This window comes from Somniosus microcephalus, chromosome 5 (genome assembly GCF_052327205.1).
Source record: "Somniosus microcephalus isolate GS21.2 chromosome 5, FLI_Smic_1.0, whole genome shotgun sequence".
NCBI classification, from domain to species: domain Eukaryota; kingdom Metazoa; phylum Chordata; class Chondrichthyes; order Squaliformes; family Somniosidae; genus Somniosus; species Somniosus microcephalus.
In genome coordinates, this window is record NC_140991.1 from 165,453,739 (window position 1) to 165,473,018 (window position 19,280).

Genomic DNA, 19,280 nt, shown 5'->3' on the forward strand with positions numbered 1-19,280 from the left:
CATGGCTTCAGGTCAAGCATGGGTGAGGAAACCACCTGCTGATTACCACCTACCACCCTCCCTCAGCTGATTAATCAGTACTCCTCCATGTTGAACACCACTTGGAAGAAGCACTGAAAGTAGCAAGGGCACAGAATGTACTCTGGGTGGGGAATTTCAATGTCCATCACCAAGGGTGGCTCAGTAGCACCACTACTGACTGAGCTGGCTGAGTCCTGAAGGACATAACTGCCAGTCTGGGTCTGTGACAGGTGGTGAGAGAGCCAACACGAGGGAAAAACCTACTTGAGCTCATCTTCACCAATCTACCTGTCGCAGATGCGTCTGTCCATGACAGCATTGGTAGCAGTGACCACCGCACAATCACTGTGGAGACGAAGTCCCATCTTCACACCGAGGACACCCTCCAGTGTGTTTGTGTGGCACTACCACCGTGCTAAATGGGATAGATTCAGAACAGATCTAGCAGCTCAAAACTGGGCATCCATGAGGCGCTGTGGGCCATCAGCAGCAGCAGAATTGTATCCCACCACAATCTGTAACCTCATGGCCCGGCATATCCCTCACTCTACCATTACCATCAAGCCAAGGGACCAACCCTGGTTCAAAAAGGTGTGTAGAAGAGCATGCCAGGAGCAGCACCAGGCGTACCTAAAAATGAGGTGCCAACCTGGGGAGGCTGCAACACCAGACTACATGCATGCTAAAAAGCAGAAGCAGCATGCTATAGACAGGGCTAAGTGATCCCACAATCAACGGATCAGATCAAAGCTCTGCAGTCCTGCCACATCTAGTCGTGAATGGTGGTGGATCATCAAACAACTAACGGGAGGAGGCTCCATGAATATCCCCATCCTCAATGATGGTGGAGCCCAGCATGTGAGTGCAAAAGACAAGGCTGAATCGTTGGCAACCATCTTCAGCCAGAAGTGCCGAGTGGATGCACCATATCGGCCTACTCCCGAGGTCCCCACCATCACAGAAGCCAGTCTTCAGTCAAATCGATTCACTCCACGTGATATCAAGAAATGGCTGAGCGCACTGTATATAGCAGTATATGGGCCCCGACAACATCCCGGCTATCGTGCTGAAGACTTGTGCTCCAGAACTAGCCGCGCCTCTAGCCAAGCTGTTCCAGTACAGCTACAACACTGGCATCTATCCGACAAGGTGGAAAACTGCCCAGGTATGTCCTGTCCACAAAAAGCAGGCCAAATCCAACCCGGCCAATTACCACCCCATCAGTCTACTCTCAATCATCAGCAAAGTGATGGAAGGTGTGGTCGACAGTGCTATCAAGCAGCACTTATTCACCTATAACCTGCTCACTGATGCCCAGTTTGGGTTCCGCCAAGACCACTCGGCTCCCGACCTCATTACAGCCTTGGTCCAAACATGGACAAAGGAGCTGAATTCCAGAGGCGAGGTGAGAGTGACTGCCCTTGACATCAAGGCAGCATTTGACCGAGTGTGGCATCAAGGAGCCCTAATAAAACTGAAGTCAATGGGAATCAGAGGGAAAACGCTCCACTGGCTGGAGTTATACCTAGCACAAAGGAAGATGGTTGTGGTGGGTGAAGGTCAATCATCACAGCCCCAGGACATCGCTGCAGGAGTTCCTCAGGGCAGTGTCCTAGACCCAACCATCTTCAGCTGCTTCATCAATGACCTTCCCTTCAACACAAGGTCAGAAATGGGGATGTTCGCTGATGACTGCAGTGTTCAGCGCCATTCACAACTCCTCAGATAATGAAGCAATCCATGCCCGCACGCAGCAAGACCTGGACAACGTTGAGGCTTGGGCTGATAAGTGGCAGGTAACATTCGCGTCACACAAGTGCCAGGCAATGGTTATCTCCAACAAGCGAGAGTCGAACCACCTCCCCTTGACATTCAACAGCATTACCATCGCCAAATCCCCCACCATCAACATCCTGGGGGGGGGTCACCATTGACGAGAAACTTAACTGGACCAGCCACATAAATACTGTGGCAACAAGAGCAGGTCAGAGGCTAGGTATTCTCCGGCGAGTGTCTCACCACCTGACTCCCCAAAACCTTTCCACCATCTACAAGGCACAAGTAAGGAGTGTGATGGAATACTCTCCACTTGCCTGGATGAGTGCAGCTGCAACAACACTCAAGAAGCTCAACAACATCCAGGACAAAGCAGCCCGCTTGATTGGCACCCCATCCACCACCTTAAACATTCACTCTCTCCACCACCGGCGTACTGTGGCTGCAGCGTGTATCATCTACAAGATGCACTGCAGCAACTCGCCAAGGCTTCTTCGGCAGCACCTCCCAAACCTGCGACCCCTTCCACCTAGAAGGGCAAGGGAAGCAGGCGTATGGGAACACCATTACCTCCAAGTTCCCCTCCAAGTCACACACCATCCTGACTTTGAAGTATATCGCCGATCCTTCATCGTCGCTGGGTCAAAATCCTGAAACTCCCTACCTAACAGCACTGTGGGAGTACCTTCACCACATGGACTGCAGCGGTTCAAGAAGGCAGCTCACCACCACCTTCTCAAGGGTAATTAGGGATGGGCAATAAATGCTGGCCTGGTTAGCGACGCTCAGATCCTATAAGTGAATTTTTTTTAAAGTGCAGGCCATGGCCATCTGTACTGTGTACAGTTCTGGGCACTGCACCGTAGAAAGGATATATTACTGAAGCAGCTGAAGATAGCCTGGCCTAGGATGCTGCCCTGAGGAAATCCTACAGCAATGTCCTGGTTTCAGAGCTATGTTCTGATCTGTTGGTTGTGGAAACACTTAGCTGTCTATAGCATGCTTCGTTTGATGTTTAGCATGCATGTAGTCCTGTGTTGTAGCTTCACCAGGCTGGCACCTTCAGGTACGCCTGCTGTTGCTCTCAGAATGCTCTGCTGCACGCCTCATTGAACCTCTTCTCCTGCTGCTGTATCTGAAGTGCAGTCCTCGAACAGCATCCTTTGGTGCACTGGCGTTAACTGCCCGATTTCCTACACCAACCATTCTTGCGGCATACGCAGAGTTAGTGCTGAACTGTTGAATGGATACAGCGCTGATCAGCATCAGGTGGCATCACCCTATTTTGACTAGCAGCCTGTGTGTTACGCACCCACCACCCCAAATTTATTTACGGGGCACTCTGGGCACTAACCAGTGCTGCAAACTACTTATCACCATTAGTAGTAGTGACAAGCGATTGTCTTCAAAAGACACTAAAAGGTAGGAAAAGTCCTGCAGACCTCACCCTGTCTCAAGTTATTCAGGAAGTCCTCACAAAAAATTGGCTGGCATAATATGATTGAGGATGCCGGTTTCAATCTCGTAATTTCTCACAACTATTTCATTGCTGCATGTTGTCATGATGTTTGTGCCATGAAATAATTCTAGTGGCTGCTTGTGTGAAGCATAAGCTCACAGAAATCACTCATTTTGAGACCAAACTTATTGTATAATATATTAGCTACCTCCTCAAAAAATTAGAAATGGGGCACAGAATCCACAATCGAGATGCAAAAAGGCCTCATCTTAGTTCATTGACAGAACTAGGCTACTTCATAAAAACCTTCAACAGCTGTTTATGTCATCAGATACATTACTGGGATATGATGGTTTTTGAAGACAGCCATGCTTAGTCAAATACATTTTGCATTTACAACTATATGTAGCACATTTTCAAATAATACTGAGATCACGAGTACCACTTGGTAAAACTGGGTCAGAATCCTGTGATCTGTAGAGGACGTTGAATAAAGTAGTAAGTAATTTTGGCTATACAATATGATCTTTATCGGAGGGAAGCAACTACTGACATCTGTCCCACCCAACACCTTTATTCTTCTTGTTAGGGATTTATTACACATGGCTACATAGCCTTCACATTACAATGTGTTTTGTTATTGTCAGTTTTTGCTGTTGCCAACAGAAGAACTAATGCATCAGCTCAGGGAGATGACTTGATAGCAAAAAAGGGAGAGGCACACAGTTAGCATCTGGATGTCAAAAACACCTTAAAAGGGACTATGACAATAGTAATTCTCCTTACAGGCAACCTATAATTACTCCTGCAGGATGTGGAGCATTACTGCCTTAAGTAGGTAAAACAACCTAAAAGTTAGGTAATCTTTAGCTTTAAAACAAAAGTATTATGTGTGGCAAATATTTCCTGTTTTTTTGTAATGTTAACAAACATTAATACATTTTTATCACTTTAGCAACCCAGAATATAGAACTGCAGTACCCAATTCCTAACAAAAACAAATTCCAGTTAAGTTTCATAAAGTCACAATTCAGAACCTCTGGTTGATTTAGGAGTCTGAATTGGAATAGTTTGTGGTCAAGTCAGCTGGGCACATGGAAATCAAGCACCACGTTGAAGAAATATACATCTACCCGAAGAATTTGTTTACCCAATACAGAAGTGCACACACACACATTCCCCATAGAGAACACATCCAATTTACCCAAGTCCAGAGTGTTTAGATACAAATTTCAGAGCTAATGCTTAAGAATTCCTGGGGTTGCACAGAAGCACTACTGTAGTTTAACCAGCTAAAACCATATTGCTTACCAAAGCAGATATTTGGCAAGTTTCCTAATGCTTCTCTAGCTAGAACTACCTTATCCCCAGTGTTATGGCCTGCAAGATTATATGGAGCCAAGTGGAAAGAACCCCAGTGACTGGTCCATCCCTCCAGGTTCCATCAGAGAGCCAAACTGGCCAAAGTAACATCAGTAATAATCTGCAGTATGCAAACCACCTGACTCAGGTACTGGATTACAAAGTTTTTTGTGCAGGACTAACTTGGTTCTGAATTTCATTTGTGAAGTGTGCCATCTAAGAGTGCCTGTGGGAGTTGATGCACTGCTAGGTCTACCCATTCAGAAATCTGCACTGAGGTTGCTCTGACTGTGCAAGCTTTGAGTGGGCCAGTAGTGGACAAACGGAAGGGCCCCACATCTCCTGGGTGTTTCACTATCTAACTAAAACCTGCATTAACATAGCGAGTTTAATGTAAAGAAATATCCTCAAGCACTTCACAAAACAGCATTAAGAAAACAGGTACTGAGCTAGGAAGGGAGAGATTAGGTAGGGTGACTGAAAGCTTGTTTGAAGATATGGATTTTGATCCAGAAGGTCTGGAGGCTCCACCGTGACAGTAGGAGTGTACCCTTGTGGTCGCTATGCACTCACTCAGGATCAAGTGAAATTGACTGCGTTTGTGCAACATGAAGCATGTACGGTGACGGATTCAAGTCCTTGGTTATTCGATTGCAAGCTCAATCAAATTATGAATAGCTTGGACAGGGTAGATATGGAGAGAATGTTTCCACTTGTGGGAGAATCAAAAACTAGGGGCCTTAAATACAAGATAGCCACTAATAAACCCAACAGGGAAAGAAGGAGAAATGTCTTTACTCAGAGGGTGGTTAGAATGTGGAACTCTCTACCTGAACCAAATAGCTTAGATGCTTTCAAGGAAACTAGACAAGTACATGAGAGAAAAGGGAACAGAAAGATATGCTGAAAGGCTGAGATGAGGTAAGATGGATCAGGAGGAGACTCCAGTGGAGTATAAACAGCAGCACAGACTAGTTGGGTTGAATAGTCTGTTTCTGTGCTGTATATTCGATGTAATTTTATGTAATCTCAGAGTCTACTTGCACCCTTTCCTAGAATGGACAATTCAGTTTATATTGTCAAGTGCTACTCAAATTTTCAGCGTTGTTGGGAAGACCTTGCATTTATATAGCATTGCATCACATACTGAGGATGTTCCAAAGCATTTCAAAGCCAATTAATTACTTTTGAAGTGTAGTCACTGTTGTTAGGTAGATAAATGTGACAGCCAAATTCTATAAACAGCAATGAATTGAGTGAGTGGTTAATCTGTTATTTGGTAGAGTTAGTTGAGGGTTGACTGTTGGCCAGGACACTTGGGGAGCTTCCTGCCCTTCTTCAAATGGCAGGAAGATCATGGGATATTTTATGTCTATCTGAACAGACAGGTAGGACTTCAGTTTAGCATCTCATCCAAAAGACGGTACCTCTTACAGTGCAGCACATTCTCAGCACTGCATTGAAGGAGTGGGGCTTGAACCTATGATCTTCTGACAGAGGTGACAGTGTTACCAACAGAGCCAATCTGGCAATGGATATATTGAGTGTAAAACAGTATTGAGTCAAGAAAGATGTACCTGCAGATCAGTCTCGTGTTTCAGAAGGTGGTGGAGGAAGTGAAAGTCATTTTTAGCAATGCAAATTTTTCAACAACAACTTGTATTTATATAGCGCCTTTAACGTAGTAAAATGTCCCAAGGCGCTGCACTGGAGTATTTTAAGACAAAAAAAAATAACGCCAATCCACATAAGGATAAATTAAGGCAGGTGACCAAAAGCTTGGTCAAAGAGGTAGGTTTTAAGGAGCATCTTAAGGAGGAAAGAGAGGTAGAGAGACAGACAGGTTTAGGCAGGGAATTCCAGAGCTTAGGGCCTAGGCAACAGAAGGCACGGCCACCAATGGTTGAGCGATTATAATCAGGGATGCTCAAGAGGGCAGAATTAGAGGAGCGCAGATATCTCGGGCTGAAGGAAATTACAGAGATAGGAAGGGGCAAGGCCATGGAGGGATTTGAAAACACGGATGAGAATTTTGAAATCGAGGCGCTGCTTAACCGGGAGCCAATGTAGGTCAGTGAGCACAGGCCAATGTAGGTCAGTGAGCACAGGGGTAATGGGCGAATGGGACTTGGTGCGAGTTAGGACACGGGCAGCCGAGTTTTGGATGACCTCAAGTTTACGTAGGGTAGAATGTGGGAGGCCAGCCAGGAGTGCGTTGGAATAGTCAAGTCTAGAGGTAACAATGCCATGGTTGAGGGTTTCAGCAGCGGATGAGCTGAGGCAAGGGCGGAGACGGGCAATGTTATGGAGGTGGAACTAGGCGGTCTTCGTTAAGCTGCGGCTATGTGGTCGGAAGCTCATTTCAGGGTCAAATATGACACCAAGGTTGCGAACAGTGTGGTTCAGCCTCAGACAGATGTTAGGGAGAGGGATGGAGTTAGTGGCTAGGGAACAGACCAAATAGGCTCCTCCCAGCAACCTATGTGGAACAGGTTACCTATTTTATGCTATGCCCTGAAGCTGCTTGCAAGAACATCCTCTCGGAATTTCTGCTACAGCATAGAGGGGGGAGACCAACAAACCCATTGGCAGCGTCAGCTGTGGCTCAGTGGGTAGCTCTCTTGCCTCCAAGGTCAGAAGGCTGTGGGTTTAAGTCCCACTCCAGAGACTTGGGCACAAAAATGTAGGCTGACATTCCAATACAGTACTGAAGGGAGTGCTGCACTGTCGGAGGTGCCGTCTTTCGGATGAGACGTTAAACCGAGGCCCCGTCTGCTCTCTCAGGTGGACATAAATGATCCTATGGCACTACTTCAAAGAGCAGGGGAGTTATCCCCAGTGTCCTGGTCAATATTTATCCCTCAATCAACATAACAAAAAGAGATACTCTGGTCATTATCACATTGTTATTTGTGGAAGCTTGCCATGCGCAAATTGGCTGCTGCTGTTTCTACATTACAACAGTGACTACACTTCAAAAGCACTTCAATGGCTGTAAAGCACTTTGGGACATCCGGTGGTCATGAAAGGCACTTTATAAATGCAAGTCTTTCCTTCTTTCTTATACAGCTTTTTCCTCCTCATTGTCAGAATCGAGAACACAAACAGATGTTTCCAGGCTCCTGACAGCTATTTCTGCAGGATTTCAAATGGGAGTGTATCTTGTTTGCACCTTGGTTATGTAACAGGCTGCTTCTTTTGCTAATACTTGCTTTGCTTCGACAATGCTGTATTTCTATAATATTACTGTTAAACATATCTTGTCTGCTAGAGAGTAGATTTAAATGGAAAAATAGAGCACATAATGGTGGCTTTTACCATGAATGTGACCAGTGTAATTAAAAATAACAAACATTTTCAGCACAGGAGGCACCTATACAGCCCATCAAGTCTATGTTGACTCTTTGCTAGAACAATCAAAAACAAATTCCACAGCCTTGCTGTCTGCCCTGTATCATCTGATTCAAATATTTATCCAGTTTTTCCCTTAAAAAAATGCAAGAGTCTCTGCCTTGAACACTCCCTGGTGCATGCAGTGCTTTGCCACATAAACCTTTTGCGTAAGTAAATCTCTCCTACCTTCTCTCTCAGGTGTGTCAGTGGTAGCATTCTCACTCAATTCGAAGTTTGTGGGTTCAAATCCCACTCCCGGGACTTGAGCGCGTAATTTAGGCTGACACTTGAGTGCAGTACTGAGGGAGTGGTGCGCTGTTGGAAGTCCTGTCTTTCAGATGAGATGTTAAACTGAGGTTTCATCTGCTATCTTAGATGGACGTAAAAGATCCCACGGCACTATTTTGAAGAGGAGTGGGGGAGTTCTTCTCAGTGTCCTGGCCAATACTTATCCCTCAACCACCATAACAAAAGCAGATCATTAACTGGTCATTATCTCATTGCTGTTTGTAGGACCTTGCTGTGCGCAGATTGGCGGCCTCATTGCCTACATTACAACAGTGACTACACTTCAAAAGCACTTCATTGGCTGGCTGTAAAGTGCTTTGGGACATCCTGAGGTTGTGAAAGGCACTATATTAATGCAAGTTATTTCCTTCTTTTTTCTTTCTAACATTGTTACAAGACAAATCTGTTTTCTAATCTATCTGATGTGATGTCTAGCCAATAAATACTTGCATTTCTATAGCACCTTTCACAACCATTGGACGTCCCAAAGCACTTTACAGCCAATGAAGTGCTTTTTGAAGTGTAGTCACTGCTGCAATGTAGGAAACCAAAGTTAACCACACAAAATAACCCAATATTCAAGAAACATTTTTCTTGATTGACCGCTTGCCTTTGTCCCAGCCCTTGGTTGTTTCCTTTGGTATGGACTTTCCTTTGTTTTTGCCCCCTTCACTTTAACAGGTTCATTCCTGCTTCTATTTTGCCTCAAAACAATTTATCACTTAACATTCACCTTTGTTAAACCATCTAATGAATGATGCTTGTTGTTCATTACTCTATTATATTTAGCTTGAAGTTTGTTCTTCTATAATCTCTTACATTTATGTATGCTATATTAGTACGGGCTGAGGTTGATTGATCTGAATTTGTGTTCTTGTCATAGAAAAGTGTTAGAAATCGTGGACTCAGACAGACAATGAGGATTTTATTTTTACAACTAGCTCACGTCAAGGCTTTCCATCTCCATTATTCTTTCACAATCTAGTGCATCTGTCCAGCTTTATGCTGCTCGTCTGAATTTATACCATCTTCTATTTCTCACTGCTCCTACTCTCCATTGTTGTTTGATTCAATTTGCTTTATTCCACAGTAGGTAAAGACATACAGAGTATAATGAAAGTCACTAGGTACAATCAGTTCAACTTCTGTTTGCATACCGACACACAACTAGATTAGCCCAGCTGACGTATTCACTCAGCATAGAAAGACAGATTTTCTCTGCTATCCTACTGCCAGCGCAGAGGTTATTTCTCCCCCACAGCCCTTCTGCTGCCTTGACTCCGATGGCAGCCTTTCTGTTGGTTTACTGACTACAGGTCTGTCAGTATTTTAAAAAGCCCTTCTGCAGAGACTAGCAAAATTTGTCAACACCAAGGTGCTAATTTGGTTCCCAAGAGAACTGACTTCCCATCTCACACTGGAAAAATCTTTTGACTGCCGCTGGATTGACAACTCAGCACGGCACTGTCTAGAAGAACTGTACACTGTTAGAAAGCATTTTGAATAGAAGCTTGCCTAAGAGAGCTCATGCCTCCATCCCGTTTGTGGGAAAAAATGGTCACAGAATCCTGAACTATGACACCTGCTTGTCCCTTTGAATATTTTTTTCTGATGGAAAAGAAAAGCAAAACAAAAATTATATAGCACGTCCATATCCTGAGGATGTCCTAAAGTGCTTTACAGCCAAGGATGTATTTTAAAGTGTAGTTGACGTTATAATGGAGGGAAATGTGGTAGCCAGTTTGTGGCCTGCCAGGTCGCACAAACAGCAATAAGATAAATGACCAGATAATCTGTTTCAGTGGCAAATAATGGAAATCCACCTGTAGGTGGATGGGACCTCGGTTTAACGTTTCATCCGGAAGATAGCGTCTTCAACAGTGCAGCACTCCCTCTGCACTGAGTACAATGTCAGCCTGGATTATGTGCTCAAGACTCTGTAGGGGGACTTGAATACATGACCTTCTGACTTTGGCATAGTGGTATCGCTGACAAAAATCAGCAATGAACGTATAGGCGCCTACATACAATATGTATATTCAAATGAGACAACATAAACATTGAAATATAGTATATATAGTGTAAAATAAACTTCTCACATATACATTTCACCCATATATATGAAATATAAGTGGAAGTGGACAACTCCCCCAAATGAGATACAATTCTGAAAAAACAGATGCCAAGTGAAGGAACATGAAAATACTCTTGTATTATCAACTAAAGCTAAAATTTGCTTTAATTGGTCTTACCTGATCCAAACAGTTGACACGGACATTTTTACTGCCCAGCAACCTTCCAGCCTCCTGAACGTTTCCTGCAGAAAGTTAAAAAAGAAATTAAGTTCCACTGCTCAGGCAGCTCCTATGAATAAGAAAACATCAGTTGATCTCCTGTGACATTGCACACAAACATAGCCTTCAGGTGAAGGAAAGCTAAAGGCCGGAGATTACTGGATATGGGTGTGAAAGCATAATTCAGTTCCCATTTTAATGTAATACATTCTATCCCTAATTACATAATTCTACTATAAACTCCTACACGCACATTTATAAATGGAAACGACCTGTGTAAACTAGTCATGCTGTAATTACACCCTGTAAATGGTGACACTACAGCACCTCCACTGGTAGGAGGGTGTAATCACAGCGTGACAAGTTTACACAGGAATTTATAACAGAAATGTTGATAGGAAATGCCTGTAGACACAAGATCTGGATTTCATTTGCCTGGTGTGAAGTCTCTCCCATGTTCCTATGTGTAGAGAACTTATAACCACATCAACAAGAACCTAGTGTCTGGAGGACTACTACTGTAGTTTGAGCCACTAAAACCAAATCACTTATTAGTGCAAAACACTGGTACACATCCCACTGCTGATCCAAGTAGGAGTCTACTTCTTAGGGCATTGGCTTGCAGGGTTAGTGACAAGTTTTGACAGCACCTCCCAAACTCGCAACCACAATCACAACCACCTAGAAGCACAAGGGCAGCAGGCACATGGGAACACCACCACCTCCAAGTTACACACCATCCTGACTTGGACATATATCGTCGTTCCTTAATCGTCGCTGGATCGAAATCCTGGAACTCCCTACCTAACACCACACGGACTTCAGCAGTTCAAGGCGGCGGCTAGCCACCTTCTCAAACGCAACTATGGATGGGCAGTGAATGCTGGCCTTGCCAGCAACGCCCACATCCCGTGAATGAATAAAAAAAAGAAATCCTGGCCCCAGTGGCAGTCTACTCTTCCAGGTCCCAATGAACCAGGCTGGCTGGTCAATCACCCAAAGAAACCCTGCAGTACTACAGACCTGCCTGGCTCAGGTATTGGATCACCAAATCTGCCAGAGAACTGACTTAGTTCTAATTGCCTATCAGGCAGGTTTACTTAAAACCAACTTGACCACAAAGAGTTCCCTCTTACCTCACTACACCCCAATGAGGATAGTCACTACGAACTGGTCATCTGACAATTGACAAGCATAAGTTTTTGGATCTTGGGAGTACTCGGAACTCCTCCTGAATGCCATGGTGACAAACACAATGCAATATAAAACACCATTATAGTCCCAGTTAGAAGTGTGTAGCAGCAGCAATGACTGCTTGCCTCTCTGCAACCCAGTCAAGGAACATAGGAGTAGGCCATTTAGCCCCTTGAGCCTGTCCTGCCATTCAGTGAGATCATAGCTGATCTGTGACCTAACTCCATATACTTAACTTTGCCCCATATCCATTAATACCTTTGGTTAACAAAAATCTATCAATCTCAGATTTAAAATTAATTGACCTAGCCATCAAATGTCATTTTACAGAAGAGAGTTCCAAACTTCTACCATCCTTTGTGTGTAGAAGTGTTTCCTAACTTGACTCTTGAAAGCCCTGGCTCTAATTTTGAGATTATGCCCCCTAATCCTGGACTCCCCAACCAACAGAAATAGTTTCTCTCCATCGACCCTATCAGTTCTCCTTGAAAACTTTGATCAAATCACCCCTTAACCATCTAAATTCCAGGGAATACAATCATAGTTTGTGTAATCTCTCCTCGTAATTTAACCCTTGGAGTCCAGATATCATTCTGGTAAACCTACGCTGCACTCCCTCCAAGGCCAATATATCCTAGTTAGGGCATCTGCAATGTTCTCACTTACTTCCTTTAAAACCCTGCCATGGAAACCATCTGGTCCTGGGAATTTGTCACTCTTTAGTGTCATTATTTTCTTCATTACTATTATTTTGCTTACGTTAATTTTGGCGACTCCCTGTTCCTGATTCAATATTAGTTTCCTTGGGATGTCTGACATACTATCCCCTTCCTCTACTATAAATACTGACGCAAAGTATTTATTCAACATGTCCACCATTCCCTTATTTTAAATGTACAATATCACAGTTATTGGTGACAGCAACAAACCCTGAATATATGAGCAGGTGTTTGCATACCTGACCACCAGGCACAATATCATGTACTCATTCCTTGAAAAAAGCTAAACTAGATTTTCCAAATTAAATGTACTGTATGCAATTATACCACATTCTCATTTATCTGTAACAGAAGGGCTGGGTATGTGTGACACGCCAGCAAATACACTTCAGTCATGAAATTATCTAACGCTACTAACACTGCTGTCCAAACACGTGAAAACTTCATGACGGCGGTAAAACATTACTTGCACACACTAAAAAACAATGTAGCGTGGCCTACATCAACACCCAACGCAACAACTACTCCAGAAGGATACGGCGGACCATTAGAGCAATAAATTTACTCACCAGAACCCTTACATATACCATAAAATATATATAATTTAATTATATTATATAAATTGAGCCCACAATCTCAAGAAGTAGGTTATACGTGCTGTGAATCTGACCATAGAAAGTGCTGGAACATTGCATCTCCATCATTCAAAGAGTGGTAATTTGTTGAAGTAGCTGACCGATAGTTTTATTATTTAATGCCCACCCTAATGTGAATGAAATATTCAGTTAAATGTACACAGTGTTCATTGATCCATCCTGTTGGGCCCCTTTTCCTTTAATTTGAAAGTTAGCCGTCACACCCCATTTTAGTTACTGCCCTAATCATTCACCTTATTGCTCGATTTAAAAAGAAATCTGTGACAGTCCATTTTATTTTGCAACAGCAAGTCTCGCACCAAACACATCTTCTGGGGAAAAAAAAGAGCGGCCCGCTGCCAGTCGACATTACCTTCAGAAATGACTTGCAATAATTCACTCTCCTCGGCTGTCAGATCTCCTTTCTTGGGAGGAGCCATGCTTCACTTCAACAACTAAGTAAAAAAAAAACACGCACACAGCGGCTTATGAGCAGACAAAAGGCCGATTTCCAACCATCAGAGCCGCTGCAAACAAATGCTGCCTCGCTGCTGCAACTGTAGCAAAACCACAAGCATCGCCCATCCCTGCACTTCCATGGGGAGATGGTGGGGTATGTGTGATCATCTCAAAGAAGCAGTAAAATGCACTCTCACACCAACAGAGATTATTTTGAGCGTATCTACATATCTAATAATGCAAAATCTAATACTTGCTATAAGGATAAATGGAACAGTTCAATTTTTTGATTTTTTTTTAGTGGTTTCCTCCCCCCCACCCTTGGTGCAGTGGTAGCGCCAGCAGTGTGTGTCGGCTTCCTCCCTCCCTCCGACGGAAAGCCCCGCGCGCGCATGGGCAGTGTGCGTGTGAATGCCTGGGCTCGCGGGCTGCATTGTTCGGAGTACTTTGGAACGTTGAGTCGGTCGGGTAAGAACGCGGAGTGGGCAAAGGACAATAGATTGGAACGTTTGCCTGATTGTGTGGTGAATTCAGAACAGGACGATAGGAGCAACTGCAGCTGACACCAGCGGGTTAAGTATGGGCACGGTCAGGGAGGCAGAGGGAAAACAACCCTCGTATACATTATTATTATTATATATACATGTGTACAGACCTTCAGAAAAGGGCGACTCGCGATCACGACGAGTAATTCCATAACCCAGTGGTCGGCTGCGAAATCTAGAGAGCGTGTGTAGTGCACAATTGTGTATTACGTTGTGTAGTAAAGGAAACACAGTGAAGAGGTTGGAATGTGTGGTCTTTGTAAAACATCGAAGGGGACAGGAAGAGCTGAGGTTTGGACGTGGTGCGAAATGCTGGTTAAATTGCACCGAGCTACGCAAATCTTTTTGAAGAGTCTGTACTTTTAATAGTTTATCTTCTATCATATTTCAGCTTTGACGTTATATTTGCATTAACAGGTCAGCAGATTGCACTATATATTACCTTTGTGTGTATTAATAGAACAAGTTCTGATCTTAATGGCGTTAGTGTAGTTTAGAAATGATTCGTTGTTAATGTCATGTATCGTTAATGTTAGCATTGGTTTGTATGTCTTTGCTGTCTATTAAATTAATCTACTGTATACGTTCCAACAGATAAATTAATGTGCGTTAACGGTAGTCGTGTGTAAACGATTTTGAGTGAGTGTCAAGTACGGATGTAATCAGCACTGTTTGCGGATTAATTAGAAATGGATTAAAATGCAGAGATTTTTATGTCATGGACTATGGAAATATTGTCTGCGCTTGGATCTGGTTACGGTGTGTTTGTAGTTTAGATGACGGCAGAAAAACATATTCGATACGTTTGTGATTGTACCATTTCTTTTTATAAGACGGGGTTGGCTCCCATTCTCTTGAGTGTAAGTTCCCGTTGGTTTGATGTAACATTTCTCCCCGGAGACAGTTGAGCTCATGACCCCTTTTATCTCCTGCCTCGCCCTCTCTCTCAGGTTGGAACGGATGCAGATTTATCCCGTTTGTCACCGAATTTAGAAATGTATTCATCTCAAACGAGGAGGGGAGGGGAGGGGACGACGACACAGAATCAGCCGAGTAAATTAAAAAAAGACAACTTATATTTAAGACAGTTGCCGCGATTTGATTCGTCTTCAGACCGACATATCGCGTCTAGAGAGAAACCTTCGGTAATAATCGCCAACATTGAGAACTAGGAGAAATAAGGCTAATTTTAACGGTGAAAAGTTGCGCGTCTGATTCGTTTCATGTGCTCGATGGTCTACATATCGTGCTAGTAAAACGTTCGCTTTTTAAGTTCCTTTGTAGATAAAAGTTATACCAATCCAAACCACGTTGACTGCACTTAGATAGTTTGTACATGGTCAGCAACAGGAATGTCGCACACGATAGATAGCCTGTCGACTTAATTGTGTTAGGTGAGCAGCAGTGAATGTTCATGCCACAGTTATGCATTTGGAGTTCAGAATCAAGATACTTTCTCTGAGGGTGTTGGAATTGTTAATAAGCTACTGTGATAACAGCAGGAAGTGAGAACTGATCACAGAAATGTTACTACTGAAACAAAATTCCGTGGTGCTGACCACGTTTGAATTGTGTTTATGCTCACTTGGACCCAGCCAGTCAATCCGCGGAAATATTGTCTGAAGTCATGAAAAGCAACGTATTGATTACAGTTATAAAGTTGATGCATTGTACTTGTAGCAGCATAAATTATTATAGGGCATTTTTTATACATCAATTATTTGCAAAGATGGTCTCTGAAATCATTCTTACTTTGGTTTCATATTAACTTTGCAATTCACCGACTAATGTTTATGTACTAGCAGCGTGGAATAATAGGAGCAACAGGTTTTATATATACTGAGAATCCTAACATGAAGGGCCAAGGTGACAATGCAGGCTGCCACCAAAGTTGAAAAGAGTAACCGAGAGTACAAGTTAAATTAAGAATTACTTGTGGGTGATGCCAGACTTTGGCTTTAAAAGTCTGAAGTTGAAGGAGGAAGAGTTCAAAAGCAAAATACTGCGGATGCTGGAAATCTGAAATAAAAACAGAAAATGCTTGAAATACTCAGCGGGTCAGGCAGCATCTGTGGAGGGAGAAACAGAGTTAACGTTTCAGGTTGATGACCCTTCGTCAGAACTGGAAAAAGTTGGAGATGGAACAGGTTTTTAAGCAAGTGTAGGGGCAGGGAAGGGGGGGAGGGGAGGAAAGAACACAAGGGAAGGTCTGTGATAGGATGGAAGGCAGGAGAGATTAAGAGACAAAAGGGATGATGGTGCAAGGCAAAAGGAGATGGTAATGGGACAAGTTAAGAAACAAAAGATGACTCTAGATGAAGTGTAAATGGCAATGGCAGAATGATCGACAACTGCCATGTGAGAGAGAGGGAAAAAAATGAATAAATAGGTAGGGGCAGAGGTTATGGTCTGAAATTGTTGAACTCGATGTTGAGTCCAGAAGGCTGTAAAGTGCCTAATCGAAAGATGAGGTGCTGTTCCTCGAGCTTACATTGAGCTTCATTGGAACAGTGTAAGAGGCCGAGGACACTGAGGTCTGAGTGGGAATGGAGCGGAGAATTAAAGTGACAGGCGACCGGAAGTTCGGGGTCACCCTTACGGACTGAACAGAGGTGTTCCACAAAGCGGTCACCCAATCTGTGTTTGGTCTCCCCAATGCAGAGGAGACCACATCGTGAGCAGTGAATACAGTATACTAAATTACAAGAAGTACAAGTAAATTGCTGTTTCACCTGGAAGGAGTGTTTGGAGCCCTGGACAGTGGGAAGGGAGGAGGTAAAAGGGCATGTGTTGCATCTCCTGCGCTTGCATGTGAAGGTGCCAGGGGAAGGGGTGTTGGAGGTGATAGAGGAGTGGACCAGGGTGTCGCGGAGGGAGGGGGTCCCTTCGGAATGCTGGGAGGGGAGGGGGCGATGCGTTTGGTGGTGGGATCATGTTGGAGGTGACGGAAATGGCAGAGGCTGATTCGTTGAATGTGGAGGCTGGTGGGGTGAAAGGTGAGGACAAGGGGAACCCTATCGTGGTTCTAGGAGGGAGGGGAAGGGGTGAGAGCAGAAGTGCGGGAAATAGAATGGACGCGGTCAAGGGCCGTGTCAACCACGGTAGAGGAGAATCCTCGGTTGAGGAAAAAGGAAGACATATTGGATGCACTAGAATGGAAGGTGGCATCGTCCGAACAGATGTGGCGGAGACGGAGAAACTGGGAGAATGGAATAGTGTCTTTGCAGGAAGCGGGGTGGGAGAAAGTGTAGTTCAGGTAGCTGTGGGAGTCAGTGGGCTTATGGTGAATGTTTTGTCAATAGCCTATCCCCAGAGATTGAGACAGAGAAGTCAAGGAAAGGATGGGAAGAGTCAGAGATGGACCATGTGAAGGTGAGGGAAGGGTGGAAATTGGAAGCAAAGTGAATGAAATTTTCTAGTTCAGGATGAGAGCAGGAAATGGCACCGATAGTCATCAATGTACCAGAAAAAGAGGTGAGGGAGGGGACCTGAGTAGTACTGGAACAAAGAATGTTCCACATATCCCACGAAAAGGCAGGCATAGCGAGGACCCATGCGGGTTCCCAAAGAAACACTTTTAATTTGGAGGAAGTGAGTGGAGTCAAAGGAGAAGTTGTTCAATGTAACACCGCACATCTTTGCACGTCAATTACAAGAGAAATGCAGGGAACAGCACCAACCGCTGTACACGGTCTTCTTTGATCTCACAAAAGCCTTCGACACTGTCAACCGTGAGGGATTATGGAGTGTCCTCCTCAAATTCGGCTGCCCTCAAAAGTTTGTCACCATCTTCTGCTTGCTTCACGACGACATGCAAGCCGTGATCCTGACCAATGGTTCCACCACAGACGCAATTCACGTACGAACCAGGGTCAAACAAGGCTGTGTCATCGCACCAACGCTCTTCTCGATCTTCCTTGCTGCAATGCTCCATCTCGCCCTCCGTAAGCTCCCCACCGGAGTGGAGCTAATTTACAAAACAAACGGGAAACTGTTCAACCTCCATCGCCTCCAGTCCAGATCCAAGGTCGTTCCATCCTCTGTCATCGAATTACAGCATGCAGACGACGCTTGCATCTGTGCTCACTCGGAGGTCGAACTCTAAACCATCGTCAACACCTTCACCGAAGCGTATGAGAGCATAGGCCTTACACTAAACATCTGTAAGACAAAGGTCCTCTACCAACCTGCCCCCGCCACACAATACTGCCCCCCGATTATCAAAATCCATGACAAGGCCTTGGACAACGTGGACCACTTTTCATACCTTGGGAGCATACTGTCAACAAGGGCAGATGTCGACGACGAAGTCCAACACCGCCTTCAGTGTGCCAGTGCAGCCTTCGGTGGCCTGAGGAAGAGAGTGTTTGAAGACCAGGACTCAAACCCGGCACTAAGCTCATGGTCTACAGAGCAGCAGTGATACCCGTCCTGCTGTATGCCTCAGAGACATGGACCATGTACAGCAGGCACCTCAAAGCACTGGAGAGGTACCACCAATGCTGCCTCCGCAAATCCTGCAAATTGATTGGCAGGATAGGCGCACCAACATCCGTGTTCTTGCTCAGGCCAACATCCCCAGCATCGAAGCTTTGACCGCGCTCAATCAACTCCGATGGACGGGTCACATTGTCCGCATGCCCGATACAAGACTCCCAAAACAAGCGCTCTACTCGGAGCTCCGGCACGGCAAGAGAGCCCCAGGTGGGCAGAGGAAACGCTTCAAGGACACCCTGAAAGCCTCCTTGAAAAAGTGTAACATCCCCATCGACACCTGGGAATCTCTGGCCCAAGACCGCACAAAGTGGAGGAGAAGCATCCGGGAAGGTGCCGAACACCTCCAGTTTCTTAGCCGTGAGCAAGCGGAAGCCAAACTCAGGCAGCGCAAGGAGTGCACGTCAACCCAAGCACCCCACCCACCCGCCCCTTCAACCACCGTCTGCCCCACCTGTGACAGAGACTGTAGGTCCCGCATTGGACTCATCAGTCACCTGAGAACTCATTTTTAATGTGGAAGCAAGTCATCCTCGGTTCCGAGGGACTGCCTAAGAAGAAGTGTTCAATGTAAGAACAAGTTCAGCCAGGCGAAGGAGGGTGGTGTTGGTTGGGGACTAGTTGGGCCTCTGTTCAAGGAA

At 44.8% G+C, this 19,280-nt stretch overlaps 2 protein-coding genes across 6 annotated transcripts in view; one reads left to right on the forward strand and one right to left on the reverse strand.

Annotated features, from left to right (window-relative positions):
* Positions 1-14,310, reverse strand: part of ankmy2a (ankyrin repeat and MYND domain containing 2a) — a 38,189-nt gene extending 23,879 nt beyond the window's left edge. Inside the window, exons 1-3 of one of the 3 annotated variants that reach the window (XM_085988399.1) lie at positions 14,256-14,303; positions 13,515-13,596; positions 10,552-10,616 (exon numbers count right to left, since the gene is read on the reverse strand). In XM_085988399.1, coding sequence (XP_085844525.1) covers positions 10,552-10,616; positions 13,515-13,581 — 132 coding nt within the window. In that variant the 5' untranslated portion in view covers positions 13,582-13,596; positions 14,256-14,303. Of the gene's footprint in view, positions 1-10,551; positions 10,617-13,514; positions 13,680-14,255 lie in introns of those variants that run through there. The other 2 variants (XM_085988404.1, XM_085988402.1) reach the window with 2 other exon arrangements.
* Positions 13,732-19,280, forward strand: part of bzw2 (basic leucine zipper and W2 domains 2) — a 102,766-nt gene continuing 97,217 nt past the window's right edge. Inside the window, exon 1 of one of the 3 annotated variants that reach the window (XM_085988408.1) lies at positions 13,732-13,754. In XM_085988408.1, the coding sequence (XP_085844534.1) occupies positions 13,747-13,754 (8 nt within the window). In that variant the 5' untranslated portion in view covers positions 13,732-13,746. Of the gene's footprint in view, positions 13,755-13,987; positions 14,173-14,344; positions 14,563-19,280 lie in introns of those variants that run through there. The other 2 variants (XM_085988405.1, XM_085988406.1) reach the window with 2 other exon arrangements.